This window comes from Vigna umbellata, chromosome 4 (genome assembly GCF_029865625.1).
Source record: "Vigna umbellata cultivar VRB3 chromosome 4, Vumbellata_1.0, whole genome shotgun sequence".
Taxonomy (NCBI): Eukaryota; Viridiplantae; Streptophyta; class Magnoliopsida; order Fabales; family Fabaceae; genus Vigna; species Vigna umbellata.
The window spans coordinates 5,761,960-5,786,407 of NC_142168.1; the positions used below are offsets into that span (position 1 = coordinate 5,761,960).

The following is a 24,448-nucleotide window of genomic DNA, read 5'->3' on the forward strand; positions in this document are numbered from 1 at the left end:
TGGCTGAGGCAGCAGCAGCAGATCTGGAGCAGCAGCAGCGGCAACGTCACTCGCGGAGGGGAAGAATGGCTGAGGCAGCAGCGGCATCGGCAGATCTGGAGTGGCGACGGATCTGGAATGGCAACAGGGGCGGCGGATCTGGAGCGGCGGATCTGCAGCGGCGGTCGTCTGGAGGCAGCGGCGGTCGTCTGGACTGTGCACGGCAATGGGAAGAATGGGAGAGCACAAAGGGGAAGGGAGAGCACCGAGAAATAAGAAGTTGTTCAAGTGTGAAAATGAAAAGGTTCAAGAGGATAGGTAGTAAGTGTATAGGCAGCGGTCGTCTGCGAAACCCGAGGCAATAGCGCTTTTTAAAAAAGTTGTATCCTCGGGACAGATGTATAGGCCTCGGGTCTGCTTCTAACCGAGACAGTATTACCATTCGACCTCGGGTTAAGCTGTAACCGAGGCATATAGTCTTTTACGCTTCGAGTTTTGCGTATATATAACGCGTTAGTTTCCCCTTTTTTTACTAGTATATCCATAGATACCATACTTTTTATCAAAACTTATTGACTTTTTATCAAAACTTATTGACTTTTTATCAAAACTTATTGTGTAGTTAAAATTATGCTTTTTCTCATAAAATTATTTATGTAAACACACACACACACATATATATATATATATATATATATATATATATATATATATATATATATATATATAATAGAGTGATAGAGAGATAGATATTTATTGATTCCTTATTTTTTCAACTTTTGCTCACTCTAGTTATATACAGCATAGTGTAGACTTTTGGGAATAACATTATATAAATAACAATGATTGAGAGAACAATATAAGTATACACAACATTTTACCACATCAACTCCATTCTCTTTCCCAATGAGCATCATATTCAAATTCACGCTCAATATATGAATGGTTTGAGATTTGTTTAATTTCTAGATATTTCAGCCTAGGAATCCAAATCTTCAAATCATGTAGGTAGACATTCAATTGCTTAAGATACTTCAGACGCAATATTTCCACACAATCTAAAATAATGTCATCCATACATTCCAGTTTTCCTCCAGTTATATTTAGCTCACGTGCTATTATATGTGATATTCTAATGGACATTGGAAAACATTCAAGAAGACTCTTTCCAGGAAAACATTCAAGATGCAACTTTTTTCAAACTTACTGGCAAACGGATACCAATTTTAGCATACCTTGGGTCAGACACACTCCAAGATATTTTCAGATGCTTTAGTGATGGAAAATATTCCAAACTTCGGAACTCCCCATCCCTGATCACGGCCTCACTTCCAATACGTATGCTGAGAGAATATATTGAGAGAATATAATAAGAATACACAACATTTTACCGCTCTTTCAAATCAACATTCTATTCATATTCTATTCATATTCACGCTCAATATTCACGCTCAATGTATGAATGGTTTGAGATTTGTTTAATCTCTACGTAATTCAGCAAAGGAAATAATGTTTTCAAATCATCTATGTTGATATTTAATTGTTTAAGGTACTTCAGACGCAGTATGTACACGGGCAATCCTAGTAAGAAATTTGTCGTCATACTTTCCAGTCTTCCTCCAGTTATATTTAGCTCAGGTGGAAACGTATAACGGAACGACAGATGGAAAAGTGGAATACATTCTATTAAAGTCTTTCCAGGAAAACATTCAAAATGCAACTTTCTCAAACCTAATGGCAACTTGATGGGAATTTTAGCATATCTTGGGTCAGACACACTCCAAGATATTTTCAGATGCTTCAGTTTTCTAAACTTTTCCAAACTTTTAAATTCCCCATCCCTGATCACGGCCTCACTTCCAATACGTATGCTGAGTCGCCTTAAATTTGTCAAATTATTAGCAAGATCTGATATTGTGCAAGGAGTCTTTTCAGAAGTAGTTATTAAAAATCCCTTGAGGACTTGGAGATCAGTGAGCTTCTCAATCCCCTTTGGCATGCCCTCCAGTAAGCAACAATCGGACATAATCAGATGTGTCAGACTTTTCATTGATGAAATATCATCAGGTAGTGTCTCTAAATTATGGCAAGCTTTCAGATCAAGAATTAGTAGACTTTCAAGTTTAGCAACGGAGGATGGAATCTCGAATATTCTTGATATCCCACGTAGACTCAGATATTTCAACCGCTTTAACTTTATCAACTCTTTCAAGAATTCTTCACTCCCAACTTCAATGTGATGTATAGGTGAATCTTGCCAACGCCCAAGTTGAAGCACTTCTATATTCTTGAATGAATCGGTGACCCATTGCGGTCCAAAATTCAGATAACTTGTGCCAATATTAAAAATATTAAATGAAGTAACATTTTTTGTATCAACTTCATCTACTGTTACTTTTTTTCTATAAAGCAGTAACGGCCGTGGTCTAATAGACTTTAGATCTCCATCTAAATATAACTTCAACTGACGACTACGGATGTCAGGAGGAATTTGAAATTTATTGACAAGGGGATCGTTTGTACTACCATAGCGTACAATCACCTTAAATTTCAAAAGATCATGAACCACATCCTCACCCCATTCCTCTGCTGTGTTATTGTCTGTATTTTCGATCAAACCCTCTGCAATCCACAAATCAATTGCAATTCTTTTCCTTATGATAGCGTTCTCAGGAAAAATTAGGAGACGCTCGAAGCAAGCTTTTAATAAATAGTCTAGCAAGTTAAAATCTCCCGCAGTCCAACTCTGCCTTTGATGGGGGCGCACCAATTGTTGTGATGAGTGAGATATTTCGCCACCCCTGTCATCCTCCTCCTTATATGACTCTTCCTTATATGACTCTTCCTTATATGACTCTTCCTTATATGACTCTTCCTTATATGACTCTTCCTTATATGACTCTTCCTTATATGACTCCTCCTTATATGAGTCGTCAAAAACAAGCGTTGGGAGCAAATTGTGAGAGGAATCTCTAATCCTCTTGCAAATGCCCTCCATGTCTTCATCCAGCTTCTTACGGTCTAACCTCTGAAGATGGCCATACACCTCTGCTAATGTGTCCAGCAGTTTTTCTTCATTCTTCTTCACTTCCACAAACACATCCTTTATTCTCTTCAGATCCAACCTCAACTTCTCCAATTTCTTATCAAATGATTCATCTCTTCCCTTTTCATGGAATTTGTTCCTTGCTGTCGTCAACTGCTTCATCAACACGGCTACTGCTTTCATCTTGTTTGTTCGAATCGACATTTTACTACAAACAAACCAATATACACAATGTCACCCAATTTTTCCTACTTCGATTTTTTTTTTCTGTGTATCTATACACTCACACCTACCTCTTTAGAGGCGAAGACAAGTATGAAAAAAAAAATAGAAAACAACAATTACAATAGCAAACACGTTCTGGAGATATGCTAGACTCTTTAGAATAATGTCAATAAAATAAAAAGCGAGCATGAGTATAAAACTTGCTGGTAGATGATACATCGTGCATGAACCAACTATAGTTTTCATTGCTAAGCTATATAAAAGATCAAGCTTATAAGAGTATCATCAAGAATGAATAAACAACATTCTTGATGAATACTGTAAAACATAATATAAATAAGCTAAATAAAACTCAAATCAAACTTTCTCTACAAATAAAACAACATAAATTATACGCTCAAAATTATTTAATTCAAAGGAGAAAGTTTGAACTCTAAGATCTGACAATAGGGTGATATATGGAGTTCCATTAACAAATGATATAAAAATCTTTAGAAGCATCATCGCACAAAACATTATTATTTCTAAATAATTTCAATAACAAAATGGATTTGAACCTCTGAAAGAATTGGGTCCAAAGAAAAGCTAGATGTAGGAATGTATTCAGTCAAAGAGATAATCTCGTCCAACTCTTTTCAGTTACACCCTGCTACTCACAACAACAAAAATCTAGCTTTAGAAAAAGTGCAATCGAAGCTAGTCATATGATTGAAAAATGGACATTAAGAAATTATAATAATCAATCATAAACAACAAAAGAGAAGTTGAGGTACATTTTACCTCACACCAGGAGGAATTTGAGGAGAAGGATCCTATTTTGGCATAGAAATTGGGGAAAACATCTGCAAAATGTTGTGAAAGATCGTGGTTAGAACAAGCTCATCAGATTGTTAGATGCTTTAAATAGTTAAAATATAACCTAAAATAATTAAAGATAGTTTTGAAGGAAAGTATACTTGATATGGAGGGACTGCACATTCTTTGAGTTTAGTGATCCAAAAAACAAAGTATGTTTCTTCAAGCTTCGTTCTTTTCATAAAAGAGACCGTATATAATATTTGTTATGCTTTGGATATAAAGATTTTGATCAGAGACTCTAAAGATATTGGCAACATGAATAAGGTCATGCTTACTCCAACCTGTTAGAAGGGAACTTTAAATCATGTTAAAAATTAAATTTTAAGTTTAACTCAATCTCACAAAACCATAACCATATTGTAAGGTGAGGTTTGCACTCATTTATAAACTATGAATTAGTCTTATCTTTAATCGATATGAGACTTCCAACATAACTCACTGCTAAGTGCAGGAACAAGAGCTTGTGATTGTAGAGTCTAGCCCACGCGTTGTTATTGGGGTTCATAGCCCCTCTCCATGTCCGTTTATTAAGTGTATGCATTTCTCTTTTATAAATTAAAAATTATTAATATTTAAAATAGTCCTTATTTTTAAAAATTATAGTTTTTTTTTGAATTGGAGTCTAATATCTAAAATTAACTGCAAGATTTTAATAATTTACTATTTTTTTTCTAAACTAGTCTCTATTTTAAATTAATTTTAACCGTAAAGACAAAATTATAATATTACAATGTTATCAAACTTATTAAATCACTTACAAACTTTTCTTTTATTTATTTACACTATGTTTTTCTTAATCCAAATAACTTTCCGCTTGGTAACCAATTTTTTCCCGAGAGGGATATTATATTTATATAGGTTATGAAAACCTCAGCCTACTATAGATCAATTTTGAAATTCATTATTTATCATATTGATGTCATCATTTTCACACAAAAATTGCATATTTTTCTCCAAAGTGTAGACATTGATTTAATAAGTTTGTAAGTTGTACACAACTGGCTTTTGTGACATTTTCTATTCATACAATATTTATCCATAACAAATTGCAGCAATGATTTTAGTCAATATTATCAAGTTTTTATTGTACTATATATTATATGTACCTTGTGGAGGAAAAAAACTGAGATTACACATATAAAATGGATGAAGTATACGATTTAAAAATTGAAATTATATATATAGTTGTCATTGACAATGATTCTTGCATACCATGCAGCATGTAACGTCAAAGTGAGTGAAGAAAATAGTAAGATGCCAAGCTTATAATATGAAAGGTAAATTGAATATTATTTTAAGTTTTTAGTGTTTATAAGGGTTAAAGAAAAACTAAAATCAACTCTGAAAAAGAGAAGCAAGACTAGTATTTTGCTTAAGTCTTTGTTTAATTACTTAGAGACAAAAGCCACATCAATCTTCTTCTTTTCATCGTTTTCAATTCATTATTTTTTTAAGATCTTTCATGACTTAACGAAATAACATTATCTTTATTTATTTTTCTTTAAATTAAATCCGGAGACTATTAAAGGAAATTGTTATGTCTTTGGTTTATATGGTCTTATATCAGACAACCCAAGGGACAAAACAATAGAACTTAGGGTTTACTTTGACTTTTCATTTAGCACCATTGAAAATATCATACCTAACTTATATTATAGTTTATAATATATATATATATATATATATATATATATATATATATATATATATATATATATATATATATATATATGTGTGTGTGTGTGTCTACACGTAATTATTGTTTACAAAAGTTTTATAAGGACGTCGATGATAAAATAAATAAGTAATTTTTCTATTAGAAAATATGGTTTTGGGATATTATTCGAAATTTCGAAAAAATGTCTTACAAAATCGTTTTTTTTGTAAAATAAATATTTTTATTCCTAATTAATGTTTTAGAATATGCTTATTTCCGGATATAATGAAAAGGAGGAAGAAGAAGAGACTTGAGCAATATATATTATAAATTTGCAAAGTTTTAATAGTACGCATTATTACTATTTTTAGGTCTAATGGAGATAGTTCCTGTACTATAGGATACCTAATCCACCAACGGTCGACCAATAACCCAGGCGATTCATAACGACATTCGACCACGTGTTGTCGACCACTCGGTGCCCGACTCGTAACGACATCTGACCATATGGTGTTGTCGACCACTTGGTGCTCGACAACCATATAAGTGATGTCGCGACATGAAGCATTCGTGCGACAAGTCGTCCACTTATGTTGGCGCGCAGGATGAGTGATATACAGAACGCGATACCGCGGTCTAGCGGTTACAGGTAAACAGTTACGCATATTGGCTAACAAGCGCCGCGAATCATGGAAGTACTTGACTAAATATCTAGCAGTTATAACTTATAGATAGCCAACTCCAGTAACCACCCGAGATCTCAGGTAAACGGTTTATTTTACTACTTTAAATACACACAGCATAGGAGAAAAAAGGTACGTTTTTCCCCTAAGAAGAAAGATATTCTTATTTTCAGATAGATATTCTTATTTTTCAGACAACACCCTTGTTGACTTGAGCGTCGGAGTACTTTTGCAGGTACCCAGCCCACCTTGTTCAAAGGAGACAGAAAAAAGGTAACACAGTGAAAGCAGCACAGAGAGACAGCGCAGAGCAAGTTTGTTAGGTTCGTATCTCGTTCTCCACACCCCTACAGAAACATTTTGGCGCCCACCGTGGGGCCCGAGATTACTATCCCAACAACGACCACCGGAGCTATGGAAAATTCAGATACGCACGATTTGATCAGGCAACTGCAAGCGCAAGTTGAGGCACAGGCACAAACCATGCAGGAGATTCAGCGCAAGCATGCAGAGGAGATGGCGGCATTGAGAGCTCAAATCCCAACACCAGAGTTATCTGCTTCAAACAGGCAGGAGGATAACGAAGCGAGCCATCATGGGGGACCCTCCGAACGGGTTGGTGGAGGAAGGAGGGGGCCTACTCCTGCGCGCCTCACCAACCTGCTTCCATTCACGGAAGCCATCATGCAAGCGAATATGCCGGACAAGCCTCCCCCAACTCTGGAACGCTATAATGGATCTGAAGATCCTGATGACCATCTACGCAATTTTATCGATACCATGGCATTCTACACAGACAGCGATCCGGTTATATGCAGAGCTTTCTCTTTATCCCTTAAGGGTGAAGCTTTGGAATGGTTCCATAAACTTCCCCGCAATTCCGTAGATTGCTTCGCAACCATAGAATCCTTATTCCGAAAACAGTACGCAGCCAATCAAAAGCCGGCAATGACTGCTACGGAGCTCGTCCATACCAGGCAGGAGAAGGATGAGACTTTGAAAGCTTTTATGCAGCGATATATCGAAACGGCCAGGCGAGTGCCGGATATTACTCCCACTTTTATCATCAGCAATCTGTCATCCTGCTTAAGGCCGAGGCAGTTCTCGGAACAGTTATATGCTGATCCCCCATCATCCATGGAAGAATTGCAATCCACTGTGGCAAAATTCATTCGCATTGAAGACCACCGTAATGCCAATGCTAGAAAGAAGCACCACCAAGATATCCCCAACCAGGAAACTAAAAAAACGAAGCGACCCCCCAACGACTACAGACCGGACCGAGCACCTCGGAAGGAGTCAGGGTGGATATCTAAATATGATCACTACACGACCCTCAACGCCCCCAGGGCGAGGGTACTGGAAGAGGCCTTACACACCGAACTTCTCACAGCGCGGCGAAAGACCACCCCAAAGAACGCCGATAGGAGCAAATCTTGTCGGTTCCACATGAACCAGGGGCACGACACGGAAGAGTGCAATACGGTAAAAGACGAGTTAGAACGGCTCGTCCGTGCGGGTTATCTCCAGAGTTACATCAAGGAGAGAGTTACCGCAAGAGCAACAACTCCTCGTCGAAGGGACCCTCCCAGGCGAAGTCCCCGGCGATCTCCCCCTAGAGATGATCGACACTGCAGGCGATCACGCAGTCCGCCTCGACGCATAGAGAGGGAACGCTCAGTCCGGGGCCGCATCGACACTATATCTGGTGGTTTCGCTGGAGGAGGCGTGTCGTCTTCAGCGAGGAAACGACACTTGAGACAGCTGAAATCGGTCCATATGGTCGAGCGACAGGCTCGGTCGATCCCGGACATCACGTTCACGAATGCTGACTTCCACGCTCCAGACCCTGATCATGATGATCCTATGGTCATCACGGCTAACATAGCTCGGTATGATGTCAGCAAGGTCCTCGTTGATCAAGGAAGCTCGGTCAACATTTTATATTGGTCCACTTTTCAGAAAATGGACCTATCCGAGGATCTCATCGCCCCATTTAATGAGCAGATCGTCGGATTCTCAGGAGAGCGAGTAGACACCAGGGGATACCTTGATTTGCGAACTCGACTCGGAACCAGTCGGGAGGCACCTGAACTTCGAGTTCGATTCTTGCTGGTCGAGGCGAACGCATCATACAACGCCTTGCTAGGGCGTCCCTGTCTGAACGCATTTGGAGCAATTGTGTCTACTCCCCACCTCGCCATGAAGTTCCCAACAAATCATGGTACTATTTGTACGGTGAGGGCCGACCAGCGAACGGCCCGACAGTGTTATGTGGCGGGGTTAAAGGTCACCCCTTTTATTCCAACAAAGAGGACAAAAGTAGTCGACGCAGCAGTAGTCGACCTAGACCCCCGAACCAATGTGGACGAGCGCCTTCATCCGCAAGGCGAAGTCAAGCTCCTATCCCTGACGAGTGACACGTCTAAAATCACCAGCATCGGCAAGGATCTCACCTCAAACGAGGAGCAGGCCCTAAGTCAGATACTGCGAAACAATGCAGACTTATTTGCATGGACAGCCGCCGACATGCCAGGAATTCACCCAGGAGTTATGTCCCACAAATTGTCCATCTTCAGGGAGGCGCGACCAGTCGCCCAGAAGAAGCGTAGGTTCGGAGAAGAAAAGCGTCAAGCCATTCAAGTTGAGATCGACAAGCTGATAAATGCCCGATTCATCAGAGAGTTAACATATACCACATGGCTGTCGAACGTGGTTATGGTCAAGAAGTCAAACGGTCAGTGGCGGATGTGTGTCGATTTCACTGATCTCAACAAGGCATGCCCCAAAGACTCATACCCCTTGCCCAGCATCGACCGCCTTGTAGATGGAGCTTCTGGTCATGTCATTTTCAGTTTTCTGGACGCTTACTCGGGGTACAACCAGATCCCAATGTACCACCCCGATCAAAGCAAGACAGCCTTTATCACTGAATGCGCCAATTACTGTTATGAAGTAATGCCGTTTGGATTAAAAAATGCCGGAGCCACTTATCAACGCCTCATGGATAAGGTCTTCCATCATCAGATAGGGCGATGCATGGATGTGTATGTGGACGACATGGTAATTCGCAGCAATTCTATAGACCAGCACCTGCAAGATTTGAAGGAGGTCTTCGGGCAACTCAGACGATACAGCATGCGCCTCAACCCTTCCAAATGTACTTTCGGCGTCCCAGCCGGAAAATTCTTAGGATTCTTGCTTACACGTCGAGGCATTGAAGCCAACCCCGACAAATGCAGGGCGGTACTCGACATGACGGCTCCGAAGACCCTAAGAGAGGTACAGCGTCTTGTGGGTCGCCTAACCGCCCTGTCACGGTTTATTCCAAAGCTAGCCGAACACATCAAACCCATCCTGAAGAATTTGAAGAAGGGTTCCACTCAACACTGGGACGAGGATTGTGAGACTGCATTCAACACTGTCAAGCGCATCCTCACTAGTCCTCCAATTATGGCTCGACCAGACGAGGGGTTCGACTTACAGCTATATATCTCAGCTTCCCAGCATGCTGTCAGTGCTGCCCTGATACAAGAAGCACCCTCCTTCAAGTTGATCTACTTCATCAGCCGTACACTGCAGGGGGCGGAGGAACGATATTCTCGAATCGAGAAGCTCGCCTTGGCCCTTCTCAACGCCTCTCGACGACTTCGCCCGTACTTCCAGAGCCATCAGGTGGTAGTCCGTACGGATCATCCCATAGCCAAGATCCTCCGCAAGCCAGATTTGGCAGGGAGAATGGTTACCTGGTCCGTGGAACTATCCGAATTCGGACTCCGTTACGAGCCACGCGGATCCATCAAGGGTCAGCATCTGGCAGATTTCGCAGCTGACCTCACATCTACACCGGCCGACTCCCCTACCACATGGCTACTCAGTGTCGATGGTTCCTCCGACAAGAGGGGAGGTGGAGCCGGGATCGTTCTAGAAGGCCCGGACGGTGTGGTCGTAGAGCAAGCCATCATATTTAAATTCCCTGCCAGCAACAACCAAGCCGAATACGAAGCCTTGGTTGCAGGCTTATCTTTAGCCCGAGAATTCTCAGTCGATCATTTAGAGTGTCGGATGGACTCAAAGTTAGTAGTCAGCCACGTCAACGGCACCTATCAAGTCAAGGATAATCAACTGCTGCGATACTTCCACAAGGTTCAAACCTTACTACAAGGCTTCGTCACAGTTAATATCATCCATGTACCCAGGGAACAAAACGCAAGGGCCGATCTATTGTCTAAGTTAACTCATTCTAAGGAGCGAGCACAGCTATCATCTGTTATTAGAATGACCCTCGACCATCCTGGGGTAGAAACTTTCGCCACCGATGTGTCGGCGCCCGTAACCGACTGGCGACAGAAAGTCAAAGATCTTATGGAGCAGCAGGACAAAGGAGGTAGCATTACGGCAGCCGACTCCAAGAGAATCGCGCGTTTTGTATGTATAGGCGACGACCTATACCGTCGTGGTTTTAGCTATCCTCTATTGAAGTGTATATCCGCGGAAGAGGCAGACTATGTGATACGTGAACTACACACCGGGATATGTGGATTTCACTCTGGCAAGCGGACCTTGAGAGGCCGTGTTCTCCGTGCTGGATATTACTGGCCCACTCTCGACCACGACTGTGAGACATTCGTCAAGAAATGCATCTCCTGTCAAGCACATGGCCACGATATCCGTGCACCTCCCGAAGACTTGCACAATATTGTCTCTCCTTGGCCATTCGCCCAGTGGGGTCTCGACATAGTGGGACCACTGCCAGTCGCCAAAGCACAAAACAAATTTCTCCTCGTGGCGGTCGACTACTTCACAAAATGGATCGAGGCGGAGCCATTATCCATCATCAGTGCACAACGAGTGCAGAAATTCATTTGGCGCCTGATCTGTCGGTTCGGTCTCCCTAAAAAGATCATTACCGACAACGGTCGCCAATTTATTGAACGCAAGTTAGAGGATTTTCTCAGCAGTTTGGGCATTAAGCATGTCACGTCATCAGTCGAACACCCTCAAACAAACGGCCAAGCCGAGGCCGCGAAAAAAGCCATCCTGACAGAATTAAAGAAGCGACTCGGCGAAGCCAAGAGTTTATGGGTAGAGGAGCTGCCAGAGGTCCTGTGGGCATACAGATGCACACCCCACGGATCTACAGGTGACACGCCATTCAACTTAACATACGGCACCGATGCCATGCTCCCGGTCGAGATAGGCGAACCCTCATTAAGACGACAAATCACTGATATGTCACTTAATGAAGAGCAATTACGGACAAACCTCGACGTACTTCCTGAACGTCGAGAGGTTGCCACCATCCGCGCAGAGGCCCAGAAACGCATACTATCTCGACGATACAACACAAAAGTCAAGCCCAGAGCCTTCAAAAGCGGCGATCTGGTATGGCGAAAGCGGGGAGAGGCTTGGAAAAATCGAGCCCATGGCAAGCTTGCAGCTAACTGGGAAGGACCCTTTCGGGTTACAGAAGACATGTCGAACGGTGCATATCGCCTCCAACAGCTTGATGGACAACCAGTTCCCAATACCTGGAACGCCACTCATCTTAAATATTATTTTAGCTAATATCCGTTTATTGTTCATTTCTTTTCACAACTCTATCAAGTTCAGTTATCAAATAAAGATTACATTCCATCATGCTTATTGTCTCGATTCATTTATCAATGTTATGATGTCGAGTCCCAAGGCTGTTTATCAATGTTATGATGTCGAGTCCCAAGGCTGTCGTACGGGACACTTCCACCTACAAAGGATTTAAGAGCAGACCCATTAATCGATGTTCGCCCTTGAACATCCAACACATGTGGAATACACTCCCATTAATCGATGTTCGCCCTTGAACATCCAACACATGTGGAATACACTCCCATTAATCGATGTTCGCCCTTGAACATCCAACACATGTGGAATACACTCCCATTAATCGATGTTCGCCCTTGAACATCCAACACATGTGGAATACACTCCCATTAATCGATGTTCGCCCTTGAACATCCCACACACAGGGAATACACTCCCATTAGTCGATGTTCATCCTTGAACATCCAATATCTGGTAGAGGTTCACCCTCGAACACCCAGTATTTTCTTCACTCAACCATCGTTCTCAACTGTCACACGACATGCTATCAACACACTCGACACTCACACTTAGCGATCACTACAGCAAATACATTGCAGAATCAGCTAAGTTAAAAAGCAAACCGCAAAGTCACCAAACATACAAGTCGAGCATTCATAAAATTATCAAAGTTTAGCATTCATAGTCGTCAACCAAATATTCAAGTATGTATCTACAGACCTTCCCTACATCCTAATCTATTACAATCTTAGACGAGTCGCCTTCAACAGCCTCAGCATTCTCCTTGGCGGGCTCGTCTACTTCCATCGCTCCTTCGGGCTCGTTGTTGACGGCCACCTCTTCATCCTCTTCCCCCTCCAGGACAGCATCCTCTGGTATTTCTTTCAAAGGCTTCAGGTGGCCTTCATGCACGTCCTTACGGACGTCAAATTCAACTCCTTTGGTGGATACTTGAAGCAAGTGCCCGACTTGCCTTAAGGCTTTCCTGAAGCCCTTCTTATGTTCATCCATAACCGCATCTTTCAGCTCCTCAATCAACTCCTTATGTTCAAAGACTTCTACCTTCAGCGCGTTCCTCTCTCGGGCCACTATCAGCATGGAATTCTTTGCTTGATCCAGGTCCCGCGCCATCTGCTCGCGTTCTTGTTGGAAGGCCACATCAGCTTCCTTCAAACGTACCTCGCCCTCCTTCAAACGTTCTTCCATACGCTTCTGCCTGGCCTCACAGCCAGCATGGACCTCGCCTAGTTCTTTCAGTTGGGCGCGCACCTTTTCCAACTCGGACCGCATCTGACCCCTATCCGAAGCATACGCCAGATGCCAAGCCAACGCTTGTGCTCGTGTGTTCATCTCTAGCAAGTTGTCAACAATCTGTTGCTCGCTCATGTTTTCAATCACCTTCTTCTCTGAAACATCCAGGTTGAGGTCTACCCTATGACCAGGCATGAAGGCACGATCCCATATGCCCTGCGGCAGGGGGCGTTCATTTTCTTCAACCACCTCCTTACTTTTCTTTGCTGCCTCGCGGTTGATGTCGCCTGTCTTGGATTTCCTTTTGCGCACGAGAGGCACCTCAGCTAATGTCGTCTCCGCAGCCGCTGCCACCACGACGGGAGGTGGACCAGATGGTGGCACCGGATGGCATTGTTGCCCAGCGGACGACCCTGGACGATTACCTTCATCCCTCTCATCGTCGATGGTCTGAAACCAACTGCGACCACTTCCTTTCCTCCCCATTATCTCTGCAAAACACCAAAACCCATCCAGCATGGTCAGCAACAACATAACAAGTTACAAAAATGATAAGCAAAGACACATACCAAACACCCTCGCCCCTGCGTCGTCGAACTCGAGGCAATTAATAAGCTGACGAGACGAAAGGGGGCGTGGCAACGCAGTCAACACACTCAACGCCTCTAATTCTTCAACCGTCATCTTATCCTCTGGCCAAGAGGTGAATCTCAGCGGGTCCTGCGTCCAGTACAGGGGAAATCTAGGGTTCCCCTCACCATCGAAAAAATACTGTCGACCGACAGCGGTAATCGACACCTTGAAAAATTTTTCTTTGAAATTCCTATATGATTGCAGATATAGCTCTAACAGCGCGTTACCCGGCTCCGAAATCAATGACACCCATCCCTTTGTGGCTACTGGTCGACATCTAAAGAAATACAGAAACAAACCTACAGTGGGCCTAATAGCTAGTGCCCGACACACTATGGCGAAAGCCTGCACATACGCCCAACTATTGGGGTGCAACTGACTCGGTGCAACGTTTAGGGTACGCAGAACATCCATTTGGAAGCTGGTAAAAGGCAGTCTCAGATACAAATCGTAGAATAACATAGAATAAAAATAAAAGAATTCCTCCGAAGCATTCTCCCTCCCATGGCACACTCTCTCATCATCCCGGCAAGCTATCAATTTTATACAAGTTTGATACCCTAGGGTTCGCAACACGCAACTATTTTCAATCCAGTCTGCTAACACAACCCTACTCCTAAATTGGCTTCTAAGTTCTTTTACCTCACGCGCCGCCCAGGCGTACTCATCTCCACTAATCGGAGATATTATACGCCCCCCCGGTCCTTCACCACACACATTTCCATATGTAAAAGCCTCCTCCCCAAAAGGCAATGTGGTAATTTCAAAACTTTCCGCCGTAGATGACGGCCCCGGCGTCCCGCCCCCACTGATCTGCCGCTTTCCATCCATGGTCAACACTAAACAAACTAAGATGAAGGAGATTTTAGGGTTACCTGGTAACGTCTCGTAACAGGGTAAGCAGCGAGGATAGAAGAGAAACAATCTCGCTCAGGATGCACACTGTCAAACTCTGTTCCTCCGCAAAAGTGAATAACCTCCTTCTGAATCGTGTTGAAGAAGCCAAAAGGTTCAACCATCAGGCACCGTAGGATTCTTTTTTATCTAATGGCTACTAATCCGCGTCCCCTCATTTCCCTAAAGGCGCGGGAAAACCCTAAAATTCGTAACGCCACGCACAGCGGTCAACCACGTCTTCTCGTCTCCCCCACGTCTTCTCGTTTCCTCCACGCCTCCTCGTTTTACCCAGCAATACTCAACAGTCCTTCGTAATTCTGTCGTCCATTTACTCGGACTTGGGGGGCATGTACTATAGGATACCTAATCCACCAACGGTCGACCAATAACCCAGGCGATTCATAACGACATTCGACCACGTGTTGTCGACCACTCGGTGCCCGACTCGTAACGACATCTGACCATATGGTGTTGTCGACCACTTGGTGCTCGACAACCATATAAGTGATGTCGCGACATGAAGCATTCGTGCGACAAGTCGTCCACTTATGTTGGCGCGCAGGATGAGTGATATACAGAACGCGATACCGCGGTCTAGCGGTTACAGGTAAACAGTTACGCATATTGGCTAACAAGCGCCGCGAATCATGGAAGTACTTGACTAAATATCTAGCAGTTATAACTTATAGATAGCCAACTCCAGTAACCACCCGAGATCTCAGGTAAACGGTTTATTTTACTACTTTAAATACACACAGCATAGGAGAAAAAAGGTACGTTTTTCCCCTAAGAAGAAAGATATTCTTATTTTCAGATAGATATTCTTATTTTTCAGACAACACCCTTGTTGACTTGAGCGTCGGAGTACTTTTGCAGGTACCCAGCCCACCTTGTTCAAAGGAGACAGAAAAAAGGTAACACAGTGAAAGCAGCACAGAGAGACAGCGCAGAGCAAGTTTGTTAGGTTCGTATCTCGTTCTCCACACCCCTACAGAAACAGTTCCTTAACTCTTTAAATATAGACTTTTCTATATACAAGATTTGAATCCGAAATTTATTTAAGAAATTAAATACACAATTTGAATTTTTATTTGATAAGGCTAGAAAATGTCATAAAAGAAAAGGATGTAATTACAGATTTCAAATTAGAAAAAAAACATATTTTCCGTGAAAATTTGACTAGCAAGAATAAAATATTGTAAGAATATTTACAAGGTCGTTTATTTATTTTTTTATGTAATTACAAAACCAACGAACAAGTATAGTAAGAAAAATGGTTTAAAAAAAACGTGATGTGATTGGATAAGAGATTAAAAAAGATATTATTGTATAAGTAATTTATATATTTCTTGTTTTAAACTTTTGAAGGGAAATCATGTGTATGCTATTTATACGAAATTTCAACTCATTTTGAGTTAATTTATTATTTTTTATTATTATACTAATACAAGTAATTATTGATTTTAGTAATAGTTATTCTCTAAACAAAAAACTTAATCAATTTCTTCCTAGAAGTTTTCATTTTAACAATCCTTCATCAAAAAACTTGACCACAAAACAGCAAACTTAAATTCAATTTCGATCAAATCAACATGAAATTGATCCTATATATGTATATTACTATTATTTTCTATATAAAGACAAACGTATGAAAGCAACTTCAAATTAATGTTTATTTTTTAAATTCAATATTCTCTAAATATAATCCATTATCCACCTTCCCAAGAAGATTATCTTTGACCATCTCTTATTATATCACTCTTTCTAACTTCATCCCTAATAATATATATATGTATACATATATATGTGTATACATATATATGTGTATAAAAGGATTAACTTTAACAAGTATGAATATAATACACAGAAAATTAAACAAAACACTTATGATAAACCACACAAAAACAATAGCTATGATTATAAAGAGTCAACATGAAAGGGATAATGTAATGTTATATTTTTATATCATTAATAAATTCAAAAGTTATTAAAAAAATATTTTATTTCATTAATTTCAAAATAATTTTTATACAATGCTCGAATATATTTTGAATTTTAGTTTTGGTTCTTGCAATGTTTCTCTTTTTTCACCTCACAAGAATTGGAAACTAATGTTATTTTTTATAAAATAAATAAATTTTGTTTTTGATCATATTGTAATTTTTTATTTTGATTTCTTTCTTTAAAATGTAGATAAACAATATTTACTTTGAAGATCTAAATTTATTTCAGTTGTCATGTATAAGAATAAGAATAAGGATTAATAGAACATGAAATACTCATTTGATTTTATGTTAAAAGCATATAACTAGTTAAGGATAGTGTAAGGAATAGATTTTTGCATTAAGGAAACAAAATATCTTTTTTAGTAAAAAAGGAAAATAAAATTATATATTTGTAACAATATATTTCTACTCTACCTTTAATTACATTTTAAAATTACAAAAAAATAAAAAAAAGATTATGTAAATACTAAAAATAACTACACATATTTTAATGGCATAATATATTCCAAATTACTCATATTTTTGATATTATAATTACATGTATTACAAACCGCCCACTATATTTTATTTAACCACCATTACTAGTTTTATATGTTTTAAGATAAAATAAAGGCAATGTTGAAGTCACCATATAATCGCCAATAAAATTATTACGTAAAAGTAAACGTCAATTTTAGATATTTTAGGGATAAAATTATAGAATTATTTTTATCTAGATCACAATCGTATAATTTAAAAAATATAATTTTGGTTTGAAGTATATTGCTATTTATTTATTGTGAATATAAAATAAGAAGAAATAGTAATAACAGCTATATAAGAAGAAATAGTAATAACAGTAATAACTTGGACACGTGTAAGAGAGGGGTTGGGAGAGAGAAACTGAAACGAAGAAGGTTGTCTTAAACAACAGAACAAACTGAAACAGACGACAGTTCTTACAACTGCATTCTCTCTCTTTCTCTTTCCCAGCAAATATAAAAGACATTAGACAAATTCAATTGCCTCGTCCATGTTTCCAATTTCACTCGTTTTCAACGACTTTCTCCATTTAACGTGCGAACCATCCCAGAAGTCGCTTCCTTAGCCTTTTCCTTGTTTTTTAAGTCTCTGCCTTCATCTCTCTGTTTTTTGCAACCACTCAAAAGCCTTGTTTTTCTTCCTCTTCTTCTTTCAGCTCTTACTTAAAACTCCCAGGTGCGTTTCTTTCCGTTTTTCATTCTCAGTGTGTGGAACATTTTGCTGATTTCTAATTGGATTTTGTGTCTGGTGAGAGTATATAGTCTTCAAAGCTTGAATCTTCGAGAAAGTATCCGCTTTTAGTATCTGATCATGTCTCGAATAAGACTGTATCAGAAGGAATATAAATGTGAGAAACAAAAAAGTTTGAGCTTTTCGATGTTAAGGAGTGGGATTGTTGGTCATTGAGAGAGTAGTCAAAGCTTTCCGTGTTTACATAAAATGTGTACGAGAGTTTTTGTATTTGTTTTGCAAAGGTTCAATGGAAGTTTTTCGCTCTTCATTAAAGCACCTACTTCACTGATACTTTTGACTTTTATTTTAATTTCAGTTTTGTAAATTTTTGTGGGTGTTTGTTTTCAGTTAGAAGGCTTAAACTAGAGTAGAACACAAGGGACTAGTTTAGTTCCATGCTTGGAGTTCAAGAATCTTTTGAATGTTTTTCTTTTGCTTCATGTAACCTGAAGCTTTTTGTCTCAATCTCCTGTAATCAGGTCAACACACAAGGAGTCTGCGCCTTTTAGTGTTCTGTAATAAGTATAAAACAAAAGGGTTATTTTTTATTCTGGTATTGTTTTTTGATCGCGAAGAAGACAGTTGAGGGATTATTTGGTTGATACTTTCATAATCTTCCCTGCTTTAATGTCCTCTATTAAGTTTACTTGTTTTTCACGACAATTTTCCTTTCCTTCTTTTGTTATGTCTTTCCATATTTGCTTCCTATTTATGATTAGAAAAACTATTTTAACAACATTTTTTAACAACTTTTTTACCATGTATTACGTATCACTATTTTTTTATTGGTCCCAATCAGAAACTATCACAGAAGCAGTTGTCAAAAAATTGTGAAAAAAAGTTTGTTAAAAGAAAGTTTTTCTAACAGTAATTCACAGTTCTTGTTGTTTTTTCTTTCCTATTTTAGATATGATGTCTAACTATTACTGCTAGAAAAAGAAGACCAAATAAAATAAAACTGAAAACTGACCATTCCACAGATATATATGTAATGAGTCAAACTATGGTAATTTGTGGACATCTCTCATTATGTTATTAGGATGTTTACTTATGATGATTCCTCTGAGCATTTACCTGTTTCATCCAACCAACATGCTGCCTGCCTATGTCAATCATTCCACTGAATTTGAACCTGACACTTGGTTACCTATGCACTGCCTGATAAATAACAAAAACTAGGCTGTTAATTTGTGATTGATGCATTATAATATTAATATTGAAGCTAACTGGTTTTTCTTTCCTCCGGTACTAATCTGTATATCTTGTCTCTGTCGGACTTTTGCTGGCAGCTACTGATTGGCGATGAACAACCTCAAACTAGGAGTAGAAGTTGTGAATGCTCATGACCTTGTTCCCAAAGATGGGAAAGGTTCATCTAGTACTTTTGTGGAACTTCACTTTGATGGCCAGAGATTTCGGACAACAACTAAGGATAAAGATCTGAGTCCTGTGTGGAATGAAAGCTTTTACTTCACCATTACTGATCCAAGCAAGTTACCGAGCCTCACTCTTGATGCATGCATCTTCCACTACAACAAAAGCAATGCCTCCAAAATACTCCTTGGGAAGGTCAGGCTCACTGGAACCTCATTTGTTACGCATTCTGATGCTGCTCTTTTGCACTACCCTCTGGAAAGGAAAAGCCTTTTTTCCCGCTCCAAAGGAGAGATTGGTTTGAAGGTTTTTGTAACAGATGACCCTTCTATAAGAGCCTCAAACCCTCTTCCTGCTGTGGAATCCTTTGCCAATAAAGTCCGAGATATAGCACAAGACCAAACACCACCTCCAGCATCGTTTACAAACTCAATCCCCAAGAACGGGTCTAAAAAGAAAACTGAGTCAAGGCACACGTTTCATAACATTGCAAAATCAAGTAATGAACAAAAGCAGCAGTCAAAGCCTGCAGCAGATGCCAAGCCAAGTGCAACCTTTGGGATTCATGCGATGAAATCCTCACAGGCTCCTCCAAAAGTTGTTCAATCAGTTCCTGGTGCACAAGACTTTGTAGTGAAAGAAACAAGCCCTACTCTTGGAGGGGGCAAAGTTGTTGGTGGAAGGGTCATTCCTGGGAGCAAGCCAGCCACATCCAGCAGCTATGACCTTGTTGAATCAATGAAATACCTTTTTGTAAGAGTTGTAAAAGCCCGTGACCTTCCTTCAATGGATATCACAGGTAGCCTTGACCCCTATGTGGAGGTCAAGATGGGGAATTTTGTAGGAACTACCAATCACTTTGAGAAAAACCAAAACCCTGAATGGAACAAGGTGTTTGCCTTTGCCGAGGAGAATCAGCAATCCTCTATTCTAGAAGTTACAGTCAAAGACAAGGACCGAATATCAGATGATATTGTTGGAAAAGTGTGGTTTGACATGCCTGAAGTTCCTATACGTATTCCACCTGATAGTCCATTGGCTCCCCAGTGGTATAGGATTGAAAACAGAAATGGAGAAAAGAAAGGGGAGTTGATGCTTGCTGTTTGGAGAGGCACACAAGCTGACGAGTCTTTTCAAGATGCTTGGCATTCTGATGCAGTAGTCATCCCTGATGGAAGAACTATATCAAACTATTCTCAGATTCGATCAAAAGTTTATATGTCCCCAATATTATGGTATGTACGAGTCGAAGTGGTTGAGGCACAGGACTTAGTTGCATCTGACAAGACTAAACTTCCAGATGCCAGTGTTAAGGTACAAATTGGAAACCAGATTTCGAAGTCAAAGTCAATAAGGGGCGTGAACCCGCAGTGGAGTCACAAGGCGTTGTTTGTTGCTGCATATCCTTTTGAAGAATCTTTGATCTTTACAGTTGAAGATCGCGTTGGTAACAAGGATGAGACTATAGGCAATCTTGTTCTTCCTATAAGCAAAATTCCTAAGCGCATTGATGATAAGGTTGTCCATAGTGATAGTGGTTGGTTTCTTCTTGAGAAGTCCATGACATCTGCTATGAATGAGCAAGGGAAAGGCAAAGAGTCAGAGAAGGATAAGGACAAGTTCTTCAGCAGAATCCATGTTATTGCCTATCTTGAAGGTGGATACCACGTCCTAGACGAGTCAACTTATTACAGTAGTGATCTCAGGCCATCCTCAAGGCAGCTTCATAAGAAGCCAATTGGTGTCCTAGAACTTGGTATTTTGAATGTTGATGTGTTATTACCACCCAAAACTAGGGACGGAAGGGGAACATCGGATACATACTGTGTGGCAAAGTATGGCCGTAAATGGGTGCGCACCAGAACCATTGTTAACAATCTAAACCCAAAGTTCCATGAGCAGTACACTTGGGAAGTTCATGATACAGCTACAGTTCTAACCTTGGGGGTGTTTGATAATGCCCAGATTCACAATTCTTCAAATGGTAACAAGGATTCTAAGATTGGAAAGGTTCGGATAAGGATCTCAACTCTAGAAGCTGACCGCGTTTACACTCACACATATCCACTATTATCGCCGCAAAACTCTGGTCTCAAGAAGTATGGTGAAGTGCACTTGGCCATACGTTTCTCATGCAACTCAATGTTTAACATGATGAGTTTGTATTTCAAACCCCATTTGCCAAAAATGCACTATACAAAGCCCCTTAACATTATTGAACAGGAAAAGCTGAGAATTCAGGCTGTGCTCATTGTGGCAGCTAGATTAGGCAGGGCAGAACCCCCTCTCAGAAAGGAAGTGGTTGAGTACATGTCAGACACAGACTCTCACCTATGGAGCATGCGGCGAAGTAAGGCCAACTTCAACCGTCTGAGAGAAGTGTTTTCCTTCGTATTTGACATTGCAGATTGGTTTGGAGAAGTTGCCAAATGGAAGAACTCTTTTGTGACAGTGCTGGTGCACATTCTGTACTCAATGTTTGTGTGTCTCCCAGAACTTATTCTACCGACAATATTCCTATACATGTTTGTGTATGGAATGTGGAAATGGAGGTTCCGTGCAAGATTCCCTCCTCACATGAATGCTAAGATGTCTTGTGCTGACATAACAACTCCTGAGGAGTTTGATGAGGAGATGGACACTTTTCCAACCACAAAGAGTGCAGATATAGTGCGTTGGAGATATGACAGATTGAGAAGTTTGGCAGGGAGGGTTCAAAGTGTTGTTGGACAGATAGCAACTCAAGGAGAAAGAGTCCAAGCTCTTCTGAATTGGAGGGATCCACGTGCCACTTCCATATTCATGGTGGTGTGCCTTGTGACTGCCATAGTTTTGTATGTGATACCACCAAAATTGCTGTTTATTCTATCAGGACTTTACCTAATCAGACACCCTAAGCTTAGGGAAAAGACACCAGCTGCACCAGTCAATTTCTTCCGCAGGTTGCCTGCTCTCACAGATACAATGCTGTAAATATAGACCCTTGGTTTCTGCAAACAACTTTTTCTGCTATCAATATTTAAATCTGGTGTAAGCCCTTTTGGCAAGTCTTTTGTTCCCTGACTCATGATTGTTGATTCAAATCTACACTTGCTGTGGACAATTCAAATATAGTATTGTTTCTCTGTTCTGCATTAAGGATTACATCAGATCAGATGCTTGTAGTGAAATTGTTGGCAGGTAAAAAGAAGAAAATTGGAATATTTTGAGTAAAGAATTTATGAACAGTCTAAAATATATCTACAGTACTTTATAATAAGAAAGTATCAGATATGTTAAGAAATTAAACTGATGATTAGAATGTGGACAATAGAGGCTAAATAGACAAATAAACACACACTTGTTCATTTTTACAATTTTCGTGAAAAGGACTATGGAGTGTGATGTTTTACCAACTTTTCATAGAGACTGCATCTTCATTTTTTATGCGGATTGAATTGTTGAACTTTGATTATTTTGTTTTAATTTAATGTGCAAGTGTGATGTTTGAGTAAGATGTATACTTATCACAAATGGCTATATACGTAACAGGTGAAGACCAAAGAAATATATTTAAAATGCCGACATAATGTAATACATAAAATGCACAAAAGTGACAAGTTTATATGTATCTTAAACAACATTTCTTAGCTTATATATACAAATTTCTTCATCCATAAGCTTGCAACGCATCACCCAAAAAAAATAGTAAGGGAAAAAGGAACCAACTATCATGACTTGTAAAACCAGATCGGACTAGAAACTGCTATGTTCTGTATGATTTGCTAGAAAAGCAAATTCAATTTTTTCTTAAAAGAACAAGAATCAATTAAAAATATTATTTTGTTATTTTATTATAAATTTATAATTGTTAATAATTCTTCATGTATATTATTAAAATTTCAATTTAAAATATCAAACATATGTTTAATATATTTTTTTAAATATTTAATAATATATGAATTTCTAGTGAATTTCCATGTGACTTATTGTCTGGTGCCAATATGTTGTATGAATATGATTAAGCTCTTATTTTTTTGTCTTTATATCCGTAACAATGTGTATATATATTTTTATTTATTTTTTTGTCAATGTGACTTTTATAAAAAAAAAACTCTACCAGATCGCGTCAAGAAGAAAATATAAGAATCAAATTAAAAATAAATATATAGAAGAACTATTGAATTATTGATACGATAAAAATTCAATATAAGAATCAAGTAAAATATAAAGACAGAAAAACTATTGAATGATTGATACAAAGAAAAAAATCTATTAATTTTAAAGTTAATAATTGGTTTTAATAATAAAAGAAAATTGTTCATCTTAAAACAAAGTTTATAACCTCATAAATGTTTACTCTTGCCATAGATTTCATAGCCAAAGTTGAGTGTAATTTCCAATAAAATTAAAGTTATAAATATACTTATTATTATTATTATTATTATTATTATAATATCAATATTGATAATTATATACTTGTTTGGTATATAATATTGATAATTATATACTAAACAAGTATAAAAACTAAATTAATAATTAAAATAAGAGTTGGATTTCTATTTTATTAATTTAAGAAAATATAAAGTTCTCATTTATTAAAAATTATATTTGGTAAAAGAATTATTACGAAAATAAACAATTTTTTTTATGATGAAATACTAATAACTAAAGAGCAATATGTTTTTACATAATACTTTTTCTAAACTTAAATATAAAAATGTATAATTTTACAGTGATTGAAAATCCAACTAAGTTTATTAAAAAATACTGCATTTATCAAAATACTATCAATCATATTTTCCGGATATCATACATTTAATATTTTTTAAATACCTCAAATGTGTTTCTTATAGATCAGTATACGCTTTACTCTTGTAAAACACAATTACAATTGATTTTGTTGGATAATTAGATTACTTTATTGGAATTTGTTGGGCTTTTATTTAGTGCCCTAAAGATTGGTTCCTGAGAAATCTAGTGAGCGTGTATTCAAAAAATTAATTTTAACATAATTTTTTAA

At 39.1% G+C, this 24,448-nt stretch overlaps 2 protein-coding genes across 3 annotated transcripts; one reads left to right on the forward strand and one right to left on the reverse strand.

Annotated features, from left to right (window-relative positions):
- Positions 1–1,406: 1,406 nt before the first annotated feature.
- On the reverse strand, positions 1,407–4,115 carry LOC124837602 (disease resistance RPP13-like protein 4). Of its 2 annotated transcripts, none has more exons than XM_088114403.1 (3): positions 4,031–4,115; positions 3,808–3,896; positions 1,407–3,233 (listed from the first exon to the last, which is right to left on the reverse strand). In XM_088114403.1, the coding sequence occupies exon 3, from the start codon at positions 3,227–3,229 to the stop codon at positions 1,418–1,420; it is 1,812 nt and encodes a 603-aa protein (XP_087970529.1). In that variant the 5' UTR covers positions 3,230–3,233; positions 3,808–3,896; positions 4,031–4,115; the 3' UTR covers positions 1,407–1,417. The 2 variants fall into 2 exon arrangements, with proteins under 2 accessions (XP_087970529.1, XP_087970528.1); XM_088114402.1 differs by having other exon boundaries at positions 3,808–3,899; positions 4,031–4,113.
- Positions 4,116–17,806: 13,691 nt separating this feature from the next.
- On the forward strand, positions 17,807–22,584 carry LOC124830853 (multiple C2 domain and transmembrane region protein 5-like). The gene is made up of 2 exons (XM_047304700.2): positions 17,807–18,015; positions 19,362–22,584. Exon 2 carries the CDS (start codon positions 19,375–19,377, stop codon positions 22,417–22,419), a length of 3,045 nt encoding a protein of 1,014 aa, XP_047160656.1. The 5' UTR covers positions 17,807–18,015; positions 19,362–19,374; the 3' UTR covers positions 22,420–22,584.
- Positions 22,585–24,448: the final 1,864 nt, after the last annotated feature.

Bases quoted from the DNA above. Each gene is read 5' to 3' on its own strand.
- LOC124837602 (XM_088114403.1), bottom strand. From the start codon at position 3,229: ATGTCGATTCGAACAAACAAGATGAAAGCAGTAGCCGTGTTGATGAAG.
- LOC124830853 (XM_047304700.2), top strand. From the start codon at position 19,375: ATGAACAACCTCAAACTAGGAGTAGAAGTTGTGAATGCTCATGACCTT.